Source organism: Camarhynchus parvulus, chromosome 1A (assembly GCF_901933205.1).
Source record: "Camarhynchus parvulus chromosome 1A, STF_HiC, whole genome shotgun sequence".
Taxonomy (NCBI): domain Eukaryota; kingdom Metazoa; phylum Chordata; class Aves; order Passeriformes; family Thraupidae; genus Camarhynchus; species Camarhynchus parvulus.
The window spans coordinates 15211285-15231288 of NC_044586.1; the positions used below are offsets into that span (position 1 = coordinate 15211285).

Below are 20004 nucleotides of genomic sequence, written 5' to 3' on the forward strand. Positions count from 1 at the left end.
TTAGGGACGGACTATGTAAGAAAATTCCTGAACCATTTCTTGGCAGAACCAAAAAAAGGAAATACAATCTCCAAGTCAGGATCTCAGAAAAAAAGAGTTCAAAGCCCAATTCTGCTAGAAGATTCCTATGTGATCTTGCAGACGAGATTTCAGGGAAGAAGGGGATGACAACCATTTCTTTGTTTTCCAGAGCCTCATCTGACAATGCTCTCAAAACAAAAAGCCTCTCTGGACCACGCGCTTCCCTCAGTGGCTGCACAGAGAACACTCTCAGCCTCTGGGTGTCACTGCAATGCCAGCAACCTCCCCCACCTCAGCCCTTGGCCAGAAGAAAATTTTTCAAAGCAAACTCTCCATACAAGATCAAAGGCAGAGGCTAAACTGTAAAAGCATCATTGAATTCAAAGAGGCACCTTTCGTTTCAATATTCTTTGAAAAGACATCTTTATTATAAAAGATATAGAAAATTAAAGTTAAACTTGTTTCTTGCACAATGTTAATCACAGCAGTTATAAAAACCCACCAAGGTAAACATGTTTAAGAGCATTTCTATACCACAGAAGGGTTTGCTGCCTGCCATGGCACATGGCAGAGACATGCTCAGGATGAGTACTGGGAGGATGGGCAGAGACCCAGGGAAGAGCTCCTTGTTTACCCCATGTGCCACACAACAGCACAGGGAAACCAGAGCCAAACCACAGGATTGCAGCCTTGCTTTGCTGTTTGAGGCAGATGATCCAGCTCCAAGCAAGGATGGGGTTTGTCTCTAAACATCAGAAGGATTCAGTCACCTCGGACACTCTCTTTGAGCTCTCACTCCTTAAAGAAAAGCCATTTAAAAGTCATTCATTCCTGTCTATGCCAGGGTGCTTTAACTTCCAACAAAGTTCCCAGAAAGAGTTATTTTGCCAGCTTCCTCAGAAAGAGCTGTTTCTTACAGATTTCCTACCAAGAATTTAAAGGGGTGGCTGAGAGCTTAAGCTTCCATCCCTGGGGAATTCCCTCATGGAGGCTCCATGCAGGCACCTGAGCAGCCACTCGCCTCACACAGGCAGGACTGTGCACTCAGCTGCTCTCACTGAAGGTTCAGACACAGGGAGAAGGAGGAAGAGTCACCATACCCTGTGTCACAGTACAGCATGTGAGACTTGAGCCATCCTGCAGTGCATGACAGACCCCCACTGGAGACCAGGACAGGGCACAAGGGACAAGCACAGGTAAAACACGCCCAGGTGTCTTTGGGATGAGCCAAAACCACATTGCTCCAGCTGACATTTTGAAAATGGCTCTTGGGTTGTTTGGTTTTTTTTTGAGGAAGAGCATAAAGCCACCACAGGAGATTGGTCCCTCATCTGTTTTTATACTACATTCTGCTTTGGGCAGATGCAATTCAAATAGGTAAGGAACACATTCAGTCAGCAAGGTTCCTGGTCAGTATCTTGCTAGCTGAATGCTGTTTTCACCCCTTAAAGGCAAAATTAAAAGATGATTGAAAATAAATAATTAGTGTTTCAGCCAACTCCAGGGGGAAAAAATTGCAATTGGGTACAAGGAGCTTATTTCCTTTTTTCTTTTATGACAGCACCATCAAAAAAGATACTATACCAGAGCAGAAACAAGACACAGGCTGTTCAGAAAGCAAACAGGGAGACAAACCTCTTGTGTTCTCCTAGCAGCCATCTCTGCACAGAGACCAGATGACTGACTTGCTACAAAACCAGCCAAAAGCAAAGGAAAAAGTCTTCTTGTCTCAGATCAGTCCCCATTCCCGAGCCCTACAGTGCACACATACAACAGTTAACTCAGTGCAGTTTCAATTCAAGTCACTCAGTTCAGCTTGCAAGGTTCAGTAACACTTCTTGGAAACCAGCATGTCTGCAGCCACATGTTTTGTACCTGTTAGAAGGAGATGCTCAGTTCCTGCTGGAAGAACTCCCTGTATGTCCAGTCCCTGTCCCTCCCCTCACAACTGGACAGGCTGCCCACCCTTGGGAGCAAGTTGTGCACCGCCTCAGCAGACATTTCCACACGCAAGGAACAATCAGCAGGTTGCTTTCCAAGGCCTGTTTGATATTCCACATACCCAAACAGCAAAGTAGACTCCACAGGATCAATGACTGTCCTTGGCAACGAGTACAGGATTCTGCAGCTGGACTCAAGCAGGTTGCAGCAGGCAGAGTGTGACACAGAGTCACAAACAGCATGTAGTGTACTGGACAGTGAACTGCTCTGCCAAGCTGGCCAAGCAGCAATCTCTTATTCAGCAGGACAAATTGGCAGTGGTAAATCCTGCACCACTGACTGGTTACTGGTAATCATCTCACCTTTGCCAGTTCTCCCTCTCCATTCCCATCAGTTATTTGGCAAGTTACAGAAGCAATGGAGTTCTCTCCCCGGCTGGCTGGTCCTTCTGGAAGAACTCTTTGATATGCAGCAGCTTGTTGTGGATCCTCTCTCTCAGGGGAGGGATATGATGGCTGGGGTCTAAGACATTGGTGCTTCTACGTTCCCTTTCCCTCTTCCAGATGAGATAGGGATGTGGTGGGAAGGGCACCTCACTCCTCTCCCGGCGGAGCTGCACAGTGACCCCGCTGAGGGCCAGCATTGCCCACACTGACAGGATGATGAAGTCTGGAAAAACAGAAACAGATTCCTGTAGCAAAGCAGAATATTCCTTGCCTTCCCAAGCACAAACACTGAACTAGTTTTGTGACAGACAGGAATGAAGTACCATCCCCACATCCTCAGATGCCCAGAGTGACTCCACACAGAGGCCAGAACACACAAGGAGCTGGGAAGAGTCTCTCCACTGTATTAGGCCTTGGACTGCTCACTCCTCAGCAAGCTGCCAGCACAAGTCTGAGCACCACCTTTCACAAGGTCCTTTGTCACAACACCTGCAGGAAGGTTCCTGCCTATGAGTCTATTCAGTACTGCTTTTGAAAGCCTAAAATTTCTCATGTGGATGTTAAATCTCACACTGTACTGTGTTCTCCTTCCATCCCCTTCCTGCCCTCACTCTACTGTTTACAACAGTACCAAAGAGGCAGTGATACGTCCTTAAAAGGAGAATAAAGTCTCAGAGGACTCACCATTCCTTTGAAAAGGCACATTGGTGTAAGCTCTGCTGAAGTAATTGTTGAGGACCCTTCTGAGCAGGTCTAAGGTGATGTAAGCAAGGCTTGTGTAGACATAACAAGCAATGGCCAGGACCACCGTGTAAGAGCCCACTATTCCAGAAGCCAAGATGTTCAGCTGGACAGGGAGAAAAACCACAGCTTTAGGAGACTGATGAACACTCTTTATTCCCCACCTCCCTAAGACAGTACAATTATAGAATCATGGAATGGCCTGGATTGAAAAGGACATAAAGCCTACCCAGTTCCAACCCCCTGTCATGGGCAGGGACACCTTCCACTGCCCCAGGCTGCTCCTAGCCCTGCCCACCCTGGCCTTGGACACTGCATGGGATGGGGCAGCCACAGCTTCTCTGGACAAGTATTTTGTAATTTTTATCAGTTCTTCTGTGATAAATCAGCTGCACATATCTGTTATCCAGCCAAGCTGATAAGATAGCACAAGTCAATTTAATGCTGGTTTTAGTGGATGCTGTGTGCAAAATAAGTAATACCTTCGCTTCTGGACCATTCAGCACAAGTGGGGCTAAACAGGAACTGCCTGCAACCAGCCCTGTGCAGAGCTTCACAAAGCTGTGCTAAGTTTTCTGTACATATTCAATGGGACAACATTTTCCATTAAGAAATCTGATCCCCCCTTCTCCCTCCCTCCTTCTGAGGTGACAGCAGAGTTACTTACAATTCTTGGGCAGCCAACAAAAAGCACTGGAATCATCAAGGCTACACAAGTAAAGGTCACCCAGAACACCACATCATCACGGAAGACCCTGTAGTCTCCTGCCAAGACACCACATTCAGCAGTGAGGGAAACATTTCTTTTTCCACAAGTGTTTGAGAGTCAGCTTTTTCCCCCCAAAATTCTGTACATTCAAAAATACCTGGAGTATATTGTTGAAAACCCAGCTTTTGAGCTCAAATCCTGACTGTTTAAGATGTATTGGAACAGTTAATCAAGAACAGAAAAACTGTCCTAGTTGAGCACAGGTCCTGTACCCTTCTGGAACAGCAGATCTTGTCCACGGAACAATTTTTAACAAGATACACATTCCTCACCTTGTAAGAATTAAAAGCACCAGAGTACTGATGCCCAATAAAAAGCTGTTTTGTTGCCTCTGTGGGTTTCCAAACTAAAAATCTGCATCAGGCTCCAGAGTATGGTGCAAATGTAGCCATCACCACACCACCAGGCAACAAATTCTTCTGGGGTTTAGGAAAATTAAATCACTTAAACCCTTCTTTGCTCTCCCTGCCTTCTAAGGCCTGTGGATTCACCAGAGGGGATAAGCTGAACTCTAGCTCAGTCACTGTTCCACTTTAATGAAGGGCAACCAGGGACTGCATGGATTACCACAGAATCATGGCTTGAGTCAAATATAGATAGATGACTGGAGAACAAAAACCTGTCCCACCAAAGGACCTCAAAAGGAGAAGTTCTGAGACTGAAAATTACAATAGCTGATGCTCTGATGTTCCAGAGGGGCTCCAGCTCAGCAGGCTTACTGGCTTTTAAGCAATTTGTCTAAGGCCTTTATGCCTGAAGCCTTCAAATTAGACTGTAGATTTTCTACTGGCATTTGTTCTGGACAGAGAACAAGATAGCAAGTGCATGCCTGGAGCAGAGCTGGTGCTACAGACATGGCACACAGTTTCAGTAGGAAGAGTCACCAAGTTCTCGGCAAAACAATCAGTTCCCTTTTCCCCAGGTACTTTTAATTACAGCACAGCTGAAAGAAGCTTTCAGGTATGTCTCTATTCCTCCCAGCGCTGGAAAGGGAACATTAAACATCCCAGTAAGATAAACCAGAGTGCCATTCACTCTTGAGCCTTGCAGTGTGCCTGCAGCCCTGCAGGAACACAGCACTCACCAAGCAGAGGATTACAGTGCTTACCTAGGGGAGTAAAGAAGAGTGTTGATGAGAAGAGAAATCCCAACACAAGTCCAATAACAAGCATGCTGAGCAGGACAGAGCCAAATCTCCACCAGCTCACAACCAAGAGCAGGCCTCCAATGATTCCGGCCACTGCCGTCAAAATAAGACGCACTGAAAGAGAGAAGAGAAAATTCCAGCACCCTGGAAACTTCAGTTCCTGCAGTAACATGTTCAGCAGCTTTATTTACATGCATGTTTGGCTTTTTTCAGTGGGTTTGCATGAAGTAAAAAAAGTATCAGAATGTGCTTCATGCACTTCACTTAGATGTCAGCGTGCAGCTGGGGATGTGCTGCTGAAAGAGTGGCAGGGGGGCTGGAATGGAGGCTTTGGCACCATGTACATCAATTCCCTGAGTTCCCAGGGAGTTCAGGTGGCTACAAGCTACTGCACATGTGTCAAAAAAAGGAACTCTATGAGGTGGCACAGACAGAAAGAACTAAATCTGTCTGGTCTGACAAGCTGGGTGCAGACCACCTACTTCCACTTTACAGATGAAACCTACATTTGATCTGAAACAGAGGTCCATGCATTGTGAAAGTAGGAAGAAAGTATGTTGAAAACTTCCATAGTTTCCAAATACCTCTTATACTTCCTTGGATAGATACTGAAATTAAATCCAGCTATTAATTCTGCAGCATTGTGATGCTGGAATGAACACTTACTCCATTGCATTTTCAGCTATTATGGCAATCAGAGCTCAATCAGGCATCACCCTGCTACCCTTCCTGTGGCTGGCCAACAGCACAACCTGAAGGTTTGAGATTGTACCTGAAGGGTTCCTAACAAGAGTTTGGGAAGATCACATGATATCCTGACACATCTACTCACCATCATAGCTAAGGCCAGTTACCCTGGTAATGAACACAAAGAAGACAAATGCTGCAACAATGAAGCCCATGAAGAATAAGTCTAGAGAAGAAGGAAAAAATATTTAGCAAGCTTCATACCAAGCTCACTTCAGTGGATCTTCACACATCTTCATATTACAACAAGGAAGGAATATAGCAGCTCACAAAAGGAGAGCCAGACAACATTTTGTTCTCGACAGGGGTATCCTCAAGCACTACAGATAGTCCAACACTACATATTTATAGCTGTATTGCCCAGCATGCACCCTGGCTCTAGGTTTCTATTCTTTGCATCCCAAAAACTTCCTGCTCTGAGCTTAAAGGCTCAGAGCCCATAAAAGCAAAGCAGTGGACCTAACTGGCACAGCATCACTATCAAGTGAATCTTGCTAATAACACCATCATTCTAAGTTACACAGAGTAACATTTATGAAGTTCCAACCAGATTTATGAGATTAAATATTCAGTACCTGTTTTCCAGAATCTGTGTCCAAAAAAGCAGGTGAAAAGACCAAGAACAGCAAAAGCAGTGAAGAATACTTTGGTAGAGAGTTTACCTACAAGAAGAAAGGTAGGTTTAGTAGAGCATTCCACCTAGTACACCCAACAAAGAGATTAAGGTATGGTCAGGCTGCTGTCACAAACTTTACTGACAACTTGAGAGCTGCCACTCTCTCAGATCTGCAATGCCTGAACTAACAGTTGGCTTGGTAAGATCTCCAACAGACCATTGAAATAGTCCCAGACTGATTACGAAATCAAGAGCTTCCTCCTTATTCAAGAGAAGTTTCTGTAACTTGTTTATAATACAGATATAAATTTGCCAGAAAAGTCTCTGCTCAGGTTTAAAAAAGGGACATCCAGTCATCTATAAAAATCAATACTATGGGATTAGTGACCCAGGTAGCAGCTATAGGCCTAATCACTGCAGGCTTCACCATTTGTCTCTCTCTCATACATTTGCCATGCAACGAAAATGATCATCAGCATCCCATTATAGCTCACCTCCATCTTCTCTTAAATTTCTTTCCTATATTTAAGCTATTTGCAGAAGTAAACTATATTTTCCATGTGCTCTGAATTAGAGAAGTTTGGCTTAGATAATTTCTCATCTTGTCATAGGACAACTGATTTTGACAACAGTCACTTGTGTTACAGTATATAAGAAAATAATGAGAACAAATCTTACTTTATGAACCAAATTCTACCAATTACTTGTGTCCCTTCTGTATTCATAATGGGAGTGGCAGCTTTGCTGTGTCTGCACAAATTCCATCATTATATAGTTTTGTACCAAGCAGCATGACTTGGTAGTCACTCCACTATTGCTGACATTATCTTCACTCTTATTTTAGAGGACTGCCTCCTTTCAAAATACCTGCAGGATTCCTGTTAGCATCAGCACAGTTAAAAAGATCTAGCTGGAGCCTAATCTAGTCTGTGTTTTATTAGCTCAGCTTCACATCCAGCATCTGTAGTCCTACAAATTATTTTAAATTAGGTATCCAGTTGAAATGGAAAAAGCTGGGGTGGCACTACAGAGTTCAGAGTTACATTTGCAAGCCACATATTAAAAAACTCCATTAAGTTAAACCTTTAATTGCCAATGGTTCTCCTTAGTCTTACTTCATCATTCTAGACTTTCTCCCTAATCAAGAAGTAGACTTCACAATAAAGTAATAAAATATACACAGTGTAAAACAAATATCTCCTGCACACATTGGAAAAAGAATCTTAAAGCAAATTTGGCACGTTGGAGCACAAGAAGCTGCAGAGGAGTTGGCAAGGACATACAAATCTCAACTTACTGAGGGAAGAGCAGTTATCTACCAGGTCAGTAAAACTGCAGGCATATGTATGCACAGGTATGTATGCAGCAGAAGTGTTCCAAAGAGGATCCCACACTATGACATTGTAGATCACACCTTGCCCAGGAAGTGAAGAGAAGTAGACATTGGTCTTGTCATCAGCTGTCAGCGTAAGCATCTGGAAAAGTAAATATCTGTGTTAAAGGCTCACAGGATGGAACCCTTCCCTCCAGCACTACTGTGTTTTCTGACAGGGGAGAAGATTCTCCCACTCCTGTTTTGCTCCTCCCTGCCTGAGGGCACAGTTCAGGTTCCCCACCAGCCTACTGACCCAGGTCTGGCCTCTGAGGCAGGCAAGGCTGCCATTCCATTCCCCAGCAGGACCAGGGAGCTTGCTCACATCTCACCTCCAGGAAGATAAGCACAGGGGAGGAGAAAACAAGAGAGCCCCAACTGCCACATAGCTGGCACCCACTGCTTGGGGCTCACCTTAATGCCATTGGCTTTGACACTCTGCACCCCGGACATTTTCCGTATGTGGCTCATGAGCACCATCTCAGACAGGTCATTCTCGGGCAGGAAGTACTGGTACACATCGTAGCGCAGCCGCCAGCGGGAGCTCTGGCCAGTCCCTGAATCACAGGGTGGGGGGCTTGCTCCTCTGCAATGAAAAGCACATCAGCCACAAGGCCCCAGATTTAACATCAGTTTTCAGCAGTTACCTACCTGTCCACAGGGTTTGCCTCTACTCTTCAGAGGTGCACACCAACAGCTAACTCAAAGCTGGACTGTGTTTGTGAGCACAGGGCACAGCATCATCACACAGAACCACCTTGGCACAGGTGGTGGCTGTGCTGGTACCTGCCTTTACACTTACAGAGGCTTCCTGTGAATTGCCATAACAAGAATTCCAGGAGGCCACAACAGCCAAAGACCACAGCATTACTGTTTGTCTTTCCATACAGTTCTGAAGAGTCTTCCCCATTCCCTGCCTATCACTTGTGACACCAGGCACCATTCAGGAAATAACACCTTTTAACTTGAAGTCTCAAGTTAAACAAAACTCTGGATCATTATCATGCTTTAGTACTAGGCAAGAAATAAAACTGGCTGTAACATACAATTGCTTCTCAAACAAATTAAGCTGTTACAGGGAATGGAAATATCCAGTATTTACTGACTGCTTACATTTCTGAAGTTGCATAACCTCCCCCACAAGATGTAACTCTCAACCTTTATCTCCCTCATGCAGTACGTCTTCCCCTCCTCCTTTTCCCTATTTACATTTGTTGCAGCGAACAAGATTTCTGCCAGCAGCTGGATGGTTCAGCTGTTACAGCAGGGTCTTACTTTAGCCTTTTGGCCAAACACTGGACAGAAGGTCTTGCTCAGTGCACTAAAATTCTCCACACACCTGGTATATCCCAAGTTTGCAGGGGCAAACTTGATGTGTATATCAACCAACGTGTAGTCCAGGTAAATATTTGGATCCACTTCCAAGTCAAATTCTAGATTGCAGCCCCCAGGAATAGGATCTAGAACACAGAGAAAATAACTGCAGTTACACACTTGCAGGCACAATCCACTTGCTGAGCACAGAAAACCATCAGGTTCTGGCCCTGCAGGCAGCAAATGGGTTTCACTGCAGCCTGTAACAGGTGCCCACACATGGGTGACTCCAGTGACTGGAGTGTTGGAATGGAAGGATTCAAGCTCCTGCCAGGTCCTGCACATGGCTCAGGGCAATTCCAAGCACAAACACAGGCTGGGTGGGGAAGGGATTGAGGGCAGCCCTGAGGAGAAGCACTTGGGAGTGTTGGCTGATGAGAAGCTTGACATGACCCAGCAATGTGTGCTCACAGCCCAGACACACACCAATATCCTGCATGCAAAGAGGAGTGGGCAGCAGGGCCAGGGGGGACCTGCCCCTCTACTCTGCTCTGGCAAGACCCCACCCCAACACAAGAAGGATGTGGACCTGCTGGAGTTAGTCCAAAGGAGGACCATGAAGATGACCAGAGGGACGGAGCATCTCTCCTATGATCAAGGTTCAGAGTAGGGGTTGCTCAGCCTGGAAAAGGCTTTGGGGAGACCTTTCCAGCAGCCTTCCTATACCTGAAGGGACCCTACAAGAAAGCTGGAGAGGGAATTTTTACAAGGGCCTAGGGATGACAGGACAAGGAGTAATGGTTTTAAGCTGAAGGAGGGTAGATTTAGATTGGATATTGATGGCTTGGGTTTTAGATTTCATATTTTTCAGATTCTCTGCTGCCTAGGTGAGTAGCTCTAAGTTTAATATTAGGTGTCAGTAAATTCTCTTTGCAGGGTAGGTAGACAAAACAATCCCTTTCTAGCCTGAGACCAAGGACAGCCGTTAGAAGTTTCCAGAAAGTATAAACAATGGAGAACTGAAAAGAGCAACAAGAAGGATGTGACTTCATAACCTGAAGCTATAATTGGACAATTAAGTCCAATATGCAAGTGGACTAAAACTTATAAAAGAGTGAGACCTCATGACCAGTCATCCATTTTGTGACCATTTTGGGTCCATTTTGGCTGTAGCCCTGGCCAGGCTCTTGTATTGCCCAAGATATATCTATTAAGGCCTTTCAATAAATACCTACTTTATTCCTTTAGCTCTGTCTAGTCTCTGTTCCAGGTTCAGCCTCTCAAGGCATCAATATGAGGAAGAAACTCTTCCCTGTGAGGGTGGTGAGCCCCTGGCACAGGTTGTCCAGAGAAGCTGTGGACGCTCCATCCCTGGCAGTGTCCAAGGCCAGGCTGGATGGGGTCCTGAGCAACCTGGGATAGTGGAAGGTGTCCCTGCCCATGGCAGAGGGAGGTGGAACTGGATGATCTTTATGGTCCCCTTCCAATCCAAACAGATGTGTGATTCCCTAATCACATGCACAGCAGTTTTCTATTCTAAGGCTTAAGTCATGGCAAGACCATAGAGTACCTCCAATACACAACTCACAATTCAGCAGTGACAATAAAAACCTTTTCAGCCCATTTCAAAAGAATTTCTGGTATCTCCATCAGACTTCCACCATGTAAGACTGAAAGGCCAACACTTCATTCCCCAGATGACTTGCCTGAGCAGAGCTGGCATGCCCTGAGCACGTACCTCTCTCCATGCAGGGGATGGAGATGGCGGTGCTGAGCACCTGGCCAGCAGCCAGGGCGCGCAGGTACCACGTGCACACCGTCTGTTCCGGCCGAAGGACGGACACCAGCCCTCTGTCCACCCCGACTCCTGAGCTGTTCACTGACGGGGTCTGCACAGAAACAAGTTACAGAAACAAACAGTTCTTCTTGAGAAGATTCCTATCACAGTTTGATAACATTCCTGTATTTTGATAATATCACAGGAGGCTATTCCTGCCACAAACCTGCCAGGCACACACATCAGTGCCAGTTACAACAGATCAGGCTCTGCCCAAAATGTATTTGTGCTTGTAATTGTCCAGCTCCACATGTAGGGCCTTGCTGAATTATATGAGGTCTGCCCACCTCTCAACCTGTCAAGGTCCCTCTGGATGGCATCCCTAGCTGGTGAAAAAAGGGAGCTCTGACACCACACACTGCCTGGCTCAGGCTCAAAAACCCAAATGACAAGTGTGGGACTACTACAGAGCTGATAATCACAAGCAAGTTGCAGCGAAATCCAGCTAGTAGGTCTGGCAATAGATTGACTAGTAAAAATGTAAAAGGACTGGAGTATCCCTCACAAAATGTTGTGAGATGGCAGCAAGGAAGTGTTCTGGCAACAGCATACAGAAGCACCTTCCTATCTCCACCAGAATGGCCATGACTGTATGACAGCTGCCTTAACACTAGCAATGCCAGATGGTTTTGGGGCCAGGCCAACCACTGACCCAATCCCCAGCACCACCATCCCTTCCATAACCAGAGCTCTTAGGGAAAGATAAGCAGCAATGACAGTATCACAATCTCACAGCTGGAACAACCAGTTGATCTGCAGCCACATTTCCAGCATGGAAAGTGCCTTTGGCCAAGGCAGCCACAGTTACCCAAGGCAATGCTGCAAGGAAGCACATTGGACCTGGCAGACAAAGATCTGGCTCAATTCCGTATTTCTAGAGGCAGGCCAGCCCTAAAAGCAGTACAGCTGCATTTATGCATCACTGCCCTGGGCCTGGTAAGGCCCATGAATGCAAAGAGGATCTGAACTGGCAGCAGAGGATTCTGCCAATGGCAAGCAAAGACTGAACAGGTGTAACAGTAATGTTTCAGGCCTGTAATCCTGGCTGTTTCACCAGTACAAGGATGGCTGAGCTGGGTGACTTGTGTTACAGGTCATTCATCTCCTAAGCTTCCCAGGATACTTCTTGGCACGCAGTATATTCTGATTTCAAAGATGCTGGTAGAGAGAGGGGAACTGGATTGCAGCTGTCAGATCTCCATCTACCACCTTCAGCTTAGTCCATGTTCTGTTCAAATACCAGCGAGAGCCTCCCAGCACCACAACAAAAATCAGTATTTATATTAGCCTCATTTTGTCCTATCATTATTGGGATGTAAGGTACAGCAGCAGGAATGTTTTTATTGCTGTCTAGAAGTAGCAGCTTTTACTGGAGTATGTAGAGGAATTTCTCCATGTGTTACCGAAGGAGGATTAGATTCAGGACAAGGAGCTGGGATAACAACACATTCTATCTACAGTGGTTAAATACAAGCCATGGAAACAGCAGACAACCCAACATCCCAAAGTGATCATGCATGGAGCATCTGGCAAACACACAGATCTGGTTTTAATGTGACAAGCTGATGGACAACAGTCAGTAGAGCCACATGACAAAAAGCACCACTTCCACCAAATAAAGAGCCTTGAAACATTTTCAAGCCAGCTCTGACATTCCTTTGGCATTCAGTCTTTCAAAATAGCAGCTATGACATATAAGTACAAGAAAGAATTTCCGAAGCTACAGTAACACTGTCTAAAAGCCAAGCAGGTAAAAGACACTTTATTTATACAGCTTCAGTCCATTAGTCCTACATGTACCAGAGCCAAGTCTTTGTTGAAAGACAGGCAGCACTTAACAGAAGTGACACTCTTACCTTATCAAAGGATATCACCACATCACTCTGCTGGGCATGCACTTGAAAAATAACCACAGTCACATTGCTGGCGATGTTCCTGATTACAGCCTCCACTGGACTGGTCTGGTTAAGTAGGACATTTCTGAATTTTCCCAAGGAGAGCTCAAGAAGACCTGCATTATAAAAAAAAAAAAGGAAGATACAGGGTTTTTTTGGTCCAGAGGGAAGCAATTACCAGAGAAGCCTGGAAGTTTCCAGTAGCTCAGTATTAATCAGCTGGGAGCAGAGCAGGATGTTGCTTTGTGCTGCTCTCATCCTGTGAGCTGTACCAAGCTTTCAGAGACTGCTGCACACAGAGCTGTACCTGCAGACACAGGTACAGCCAGGCTACCTGCTCTGCAGCCTGGCACTCACCTGAGCACAGGGACAGAGCTTCCTGCCAGGAGTAAGGATTTGATACAGCTTACCCAACCAGCCAGCTACACTCCAAAAAGTCAGTAAGAGAAGATACTGAGGACTGCCTGGTCTTTGGCAAATACAGGCAGGTATGTTTGTACCAGCCCGCCAACTTGCACGATATCCATCAGACTTTGCAGGTGAATTCCTACAAACCATGGGAATTGAAGTCAAGTTCCAGAAGACAGTAGTTTGCATACATACATTTACCCACTTTCAGCTAGTCCACATTTTTTTGCTGCCAAACGGTTTTTAATCATTAGGATTGCTGCATCCCCATCTCTAGACCTAAAAATCTGACTAATTTTTCCTAGACACAACTCAGACCATTTCTTCTTACAATGAGCATAACCCCATGATCCACTGTCATTTTAATTGAAAGAGAACCACATGAGCTAGGATACAAGATCTTTGAGAATCAGCTTTGGCTTGTCATTCAAGTCCTGCAAGCAAGCCTGGCTTCTCCCTGTGCTGCAGGGACAGGGGATGCCAAGGGAGGAAAGTGAAGCAGCCACAAGATGCTCTTTGGTTGGTGGTTGCAGCCAGGCTGCACAATGCCTTCCAGGCTTTTCCCTGAATTCTTCTGCCTGCCTCTGTATCCAAACAGACCTAAAACGTATCAAGCCTGAACACACACACACACACACACACTTCCTCAATGAAGTTGCCTCTGGTGGAAAGGGTTGGTACTGCCGAGTTCCTTAACACAGAGTCACCAGCAGCACCATCCGAAGGACACTTGCTGATGACACTGAGGGGCTCCCTTTCACAAGGGAGGGGACAGTTTACTTACCTGAAACTATACCCAGTACTCTCTGACTGCTTTCTTGTTATTTTTCTCTCTCTCCTGCCAAGAACTGGCATCATTGGCCAGTTTTTTTGCCTCCTGATATGTTAACAGAGGGAAGCTGTTATGCCTCCTCCACTCCATACACAGTGAGGGAAGGAACTTCAACCCGTACATGCTCATTCCCAAAATTCAATTAATACCGGTACTGCATCACAAATAAAGCCTCAGCTAAAATATGGGCGTTCATAAACCACTTGTGAGGAAAGAAAGATACTCTATTTTTCTGCTCCATCATCTGCAGTTTGTGTTAAGGTAGAAGCTTCTACACCAAATTTTCACACAGTAATGTAAAATTAAAGCTGCAAAAAAAAACTTTGTGCATCCTTCGGCTTCTGATTCTTCAGAGTCCCTTGAGCAGCATTCAGATATCCTCTGATCCTTCCTCACTAGCTCAAGTTCTACCACGAATGCAAGTAGCAGTATGAATGCTAAAAAGCATTCAGAAGGCACAGACTATAAAACTATACATTCAGAAATTTACAGTGAATGCTTACAATTCATGAAAAATATTTTTCTTTGCTCTTTAAAAACTTTAGCAGAGCTTCCTGAACCGCAAGACATTCACACTTTTGTTCTTTAAGAAAAAAGCTGAGACCATACACATTCTCTGTGTGATCTACATCAAGGGGAAAAAGCTGCATTGCTCCACCTTGTTTCTCACCTCCACTCTGTACCCATACCCAGGGGCCTCTGCATAAATAAGGACAGATTCGTCAGCAGGACACACAGCCACTACTTCAGCGTGATCATGAGACTCTAAATGTCAGAGGCACTCTCTCAAGTTTAATTAGTGTGGTGAATTAAGGTATGGTGTTCTATATTGCTTTCTGTTTGCATAACTGCTCCGAGAACAGCACATGTGACACACATTATCCCAAAGTCTGGGCACAAGAGCAGAGACTCAGGGTGAAGAACATCTACACCCACCAGACAAGTCTTGTTCAGCTTGCTGTTCACAGGCTCCTTGAACCACACTTCCAGCCAGGCCTAAAAGAGGATGAACACTGCAGAGCAACAGACCCTTCTAAGGAGTTTTTGGAAGAGGAATTGTTCCACAGCCACACACCACAGCATCCTTCCAGCCTTCTCCATCTCTGTCATTTGTCACTACTGGTGCACTGAGACAGAAAGGGAAGGTGGTGAGCAAGACTAATTGCTTAAATTAATCAACTCACAATTCACCAGGCCTATTGCTATCACCAGTTCTCTGGTTCTAATACCAGACAGGCATTAGACTCCCTGAGCACAGAGAGCTCAGTCTTGTCAAACGTCCTTTGAAAGTGGACACAGAGACCTCAATGACCACATAGTGCTGGTCACAGCGTACAACCTTCTCCTTTGGGCAAGCTTGATCTGCCCAGAGGTGGCCCACCAGACAGGACCAGCAGCACAGTTAACACCACCTCACAAGTGAGAGAGCTGATCCAGCAAGTCAGAAACAGAGACAGGAGCAAAAACCAGGCATCCCAACTTGTTTTATTGCTTCCAACAGTGAAGGTCTGGAAGCACTCTAAGATGCCAGGCTATGCTCTCTTCCTTGCCCTGTGGGAAGGACTGTAACAGTCACTGCACATCAGAGTAATTTTGGGTTAGATACATGAGAGGAACCCAAACTATTACAGAGCTTATCAACTGCACAGATGGTGAAAGGAAGTCAGCATTGCTGAAACTGTGCAGCAGCAGAGCATGGAGCACTGAGCATGTATTACTGCATAAAGAGCACCAGAACTGGAGCACAGATAGTCCTGCACACAGCACTGACGAACAGAGCAAACAGCCCACACTGTCACCTCACACTACCTCTTCTCTCATATGAAGGGCACAGCCAGTAAAGACAGCAAAGAAATAGAACCTCCTGGAACCCTTCTGAGATCAAAAGTCCTTATTCCTAACTAAACCACAAGACTAACAATTCCAGAGTCTCGGCACTTGCTATCCCTTCCCTGTGACACACAGTTTCCCCAACAGGCTACACCCAGTTTTAACTGTTTCCATTGTGCTGATTCAGTGCCAAGCTCTTGGCTGCTCTGATGCTTTGAATAAACCACATTTCCAGCTCCAACAGCCAAGTGTCACTCCCCACCACCACGGAGCAGTTAACCACACAGGGGTCTTGATGACACCTAGCAGTCCAATTTCCGGTAAGAAACAACTGAAGAAATGCCCCTGCTGCCTATACAGAACAGTCTTCACCTGCAGAGCCGTGCTCAAACACTATGCTTCCCTCAGAGAGGTTCTGTGCAGTCAGAGAAAACACATTTCTACTGGGTGCAGAGCACCTTGCAGTGGATATGCAAAACAACCTGATGTAAGCAAACTCCAGGAGCTAAGGAGAACTTTCCAGTGCAGGGAGTACAACAACAAGTAGTCACATGAAAACATTTAATGAAGATGAAGTGCAAGCTCAGACCAACAACCAGTTTGAGCAAGAAAAACATTAGCATACAGTTACTTAACAGAATAAAGCCTGGAGCCATAGCCTATCAGACCTGTAAGGCCATACAGACCCAGATCATGGGAGTCTGGCTACAGGGTCTGTCTTCCCACACTACTGAACCCCCTAAAAATACAGCACCTACCCAGCTCCCAAAAGAAGCAGGAACACTTCTGAAAGCTTCTGAACTTTGACTGTGTGTGTACTGAGACTCATGCTTAGAACAACTTGATGCTTAAAGCAGATGACACCACAGAATGTGGCTTGTCACCATCTGCACCATTCCCATTCTAGAGGACTGTTCTGCTCACCGGGCTAGAGGTCTTTACAGCCTCAAAAGTGAGGGAAGAGTTTTGTATCAACTTCTAAAGTATCATCTCTGCATAGACTAAACAGCTGGCACAAACAAGTTTCACCCAGATAAGCTCCCTTTACAAAAGCACCACTCAGTCCTGATTACACTATAAATTCACTTTAGTTTTTCCAAAACTAAACAGCCTGGTTGGGATGTAGCAAACACAGCCAGCTGAACTCCTCCTCAGGAGGACAGAACTCCCTGGAAGGCAACAAACACAATGTATAAAGCACTTCTGCACAAAGACCAAGCTTGAGGAGCTGCAGCCCACCAGAAACCCAGAGAGGTATCACAGGCCATCATGCAAAGATTTTACTAATCACCACTTTTTAAATGAAGCAGGATCTTCAAAGATTAGGAGTTAGCAGAGCCCATCCCTGCAAAGTGGGTGTCCACAAATGAATAAGCACAAGACAATTTCAAATCAGTGAACCATTAAGCAAGTGGCCTTGTTTAAAGGCCCTAATGATCAGCTAGACTCTGGCACACAAATTACACAGCTTATTAGATTTTCACGAGGCAAACACTTTTCCCCTCCACCCTCAATCGTGCAAGGAAAAACAGCAACAGGTTCCTTCAAGACAAAGCAGTTTGCTTGGTTTCATAGTTGCTTTGCCTTTTTACATGTTGTAAAAAAATTACTCAACACATGACCCATTTTCATCAAGTCCAGGAGACAAGCTGCTAGTTAGCATCCTTTAAGTTATCTTAAGGACATCAAGGTCTAAGAAGGCAGAGCTTTCATTCTCACATCTGCTTGTGACCATCAGGTGCCCAGCAGCTTTTAGGTCCTGCAAGAAACAGGGAATACTTGGCTCTCCATTAGGATCTTGGGCATGAAACCTGGGCAGAGAGAGGCCTTCTACACCTGGAACTGGTTCCAAATGCTGTCCTGCAGCCCTTCAAAGTATCCCAAGAGTCTCCTTTGGGACAATTAAGCTTCATTCATTCAAAGCCAGGTTGGGTGGGGCATTAAGCAACCTGGCCTAGTGGAAGGTGTCCACTAGACCATGGCAGGGGGATTGAAATGAGATGAGCTTTAAGGTCCCAAACCATTCTATGAGTCTATGGTTAGAAGCAAGTATAAAAATAAAGCAAAACTAAGAGGAGGAGGCTTACATCAGCCCTGATACAAAGGACTGATTGCTTATCTCTGAGTTATCTCTGAGAGGAAACTGTTTATTTTTTCCTTTATTTGAACAGATAAGAATTTAACCAGAAAAAAAAAGTGACTGTAAATCTTCCCAAACTATACTTATTACAGCACACTTAACTCTGGACTCCTATTTTAGTCACATGCAGGAGCACAGGGAAATTACAAAAAAAAAAGCCCGTGCCAAATAGAGTCAGATTACATCAGTACGGACAGTAAGTAAGTTTAGGAATCAAGTAAGTAAGTTTAGGAATCAAGCTGCAAATTCTAGGATTTGCTCCTTTGCCTAGTTTTATAGCGACAGTGGTTTTCAACCCACCATCCACTAGGGTGGTGGGAACCCATGCACACCTGAACACAGTCGCGGGAGGGAAAACCAACCAAACCTCCTTTTAGCCATGTTCCCTTTGTCATGTAAGCTCATGATCATAGGTAGCGAATACCACCTTGTTTCTGTTCGGGGAATCCAGCCCTACACCAGCCGCATCAGCTGTACCGCAGCCCCGCAACGACGCGCCTAAAACGATTCCGAATTATCCATGAAACAGTTAAAATTACGGCCTCCATAGCAATTAAGGTATTAAAAAAAAAAAGTGGATAGGGAGGGAAAGGGGGGAAAAGGGTGGTTCTCCTTGTCTTCATGAAAGATTAAGACAACTACGAATCGATTCTGCAGCGCCGCAGGCAGCTTTGCTCCGCATTCCTGCTCATCCCTCCGGACAGCGGCAGGTCGCCCTCCGGAGAGCGGCCAGCACCGGGGACACCCCAAAAGGCTCCGCAGTGCCAGCAAGCCCCAAAAGGCTCCACAGTGCCAGCAAGCCCCCGCCGCTGGACACAACCCCAGGCACAGCCCCGCGGTTCCCGGTACGAGCCGGGCTCCTCCGGCCGCTTAATGGCGGCCACAGCCCCACGCGCCCCCCGCTCCGGCTCACACCGCCCTCACCTGAGGCTCCGCCATGGCGCAGGACCCCCATGAGCAGCAGGAGCAGCGCAGGGCGAGGCGAAACCCACATGGCGCCGCGGAGGGAGCGGGACAGGGGCGCTGAGGCCGGGGAAGGCCGGACAGCTGGGGCGGGGCGGGCGCTGGGGGCGGCCCGCAGGCGGGGCCCGCCCGCCCGGCTGGATGGAGCCGCTCCCGCCCCCTCCGGCACCTGCGGGACGGCCCTGCCGGGAAGGGCGGTGGGAATGCGGAGGGGAAGCGCTTGGCCGCGGCAACAGCTGCGAACTCCTAAAATTGCACGGTGGGGTTCGGACCGGTAGTTTCGGACTTGGGGTTTAACTTTGGAGCGTGAAGAGAACCCACCTCCCAGCAGACAAAATCCTCACCCAACCGCGCCGTCGGGAAAACACTTTGGTCGGATTATTTGTATCATTGCTGCACCCGCATCTGTGACAAGGCTTCAGAGTGGTTATTTCTAAAGGCGTGTTGTGACAGGATAACAGAAATGGCTTCAAATTGAGGTTTAGATTGGATATTAGAAGAAATTCTTCCCTGTGAGGGTGGCAAGGCCCTGGCACAGGAAAGCTGTGACTGCCTCATCCCTGGAAGTGTCCAAGGCCAGGTTGGATGGTTGCTCTGAGCAACCTAGGATAGTGGAAAGTGTCCCTGCCAGTGGCGGGAGTTTGGAAAGAGATGATCTCTAAGGTCCACCTGGGAGAAGGCTGGCATTGTACCCAGCTGTCAGAGATAAGAAAGATGGGCACAAACCGACTGGCACAAATGACATTTATTCTGCAACCAGTGACTCGGAGGCCAGATGCTATCTCTGATTTGGCTTGTTGGGAACACTACATTCTGGCTTTTCCCCGCTCAGGTCGGGGCTGGAGTGGAGCACCTGAGCACTGCTGCGGCCCTCAGCTGGGATCAGAGCGACTGCTGCACAGCAAAAGCTGTCCAGGCCGTGGCAGTAACAGAATCACTTGGGTTGGAAAAGACGTCTAAGATCATCAAGTTCAACCTGTGACCG

General features: G+C 46.4%; 1 protein-coding gene across 1 annotated transcript; it reads right to left on the minus strand.

The window, feature by feature from the left end:
* Nucleotides 1-509: 509 nt before the first annotated feature.
* Nucleotides 510-19122, minus strand: TM7SF3 (transmembrane 7 superfamily member 3). The gene is made up of 12 exons (XM_030960061.1): nucleotides 18981-19122; nucleotides 12808-12962; nucleotides 10853-11003; nucleotides 9140-9260; nucleotides 8215-8386; nucleotides 7726-7903; nucleotides 6388-6474; nucleotides 5898-5978; nucleotides 5027-5179; nucleotides 3817-3914; nucleotides 3093-3255; nucleotides 510-2631 (listed from the first exon to the last, which is right to left on the minus strand). Exons 1-12 carry the CDS (start codon nucleotides 19048-19050, stop codon nucleotides 2369-2371), a joined length of 1692 nt encoding a protein of 563 aa, XP_030815921.1. The 5' UTR covers nucleotides 19051-19122; the 3' UTR covers nucleotides 510-2368.
* Nucleotides 19123-20004: the final 882 nt, after the last annotated feature.

Excerpts from the sequence above, each read along its gene's own strand:
- TM7SF3 (XM_030960061.1), bottom strand. The coding sequence starts at position 19,050 with ATGTGGGTTTCGCCTCGCCCTGCGCTGCTCCTGCTGCTCATGGGGGTC. Across the intron at positions 9,261-10,852 it reads CATCCCCTGCATGGAGAGAG|ATCCTATTCCTGGGGGCTGC; the intron begins GTACGTGCTCAG and ends TCTGTGTTCTAG. Across the intron at positions 3,256-3,816 it reads TTGTTGGCTGCCCAAGAATT|CTGAACATCTTGGCTTCTGG; the intron begins GTAAGTAACTCT and ends CTCCCTGTCCAG.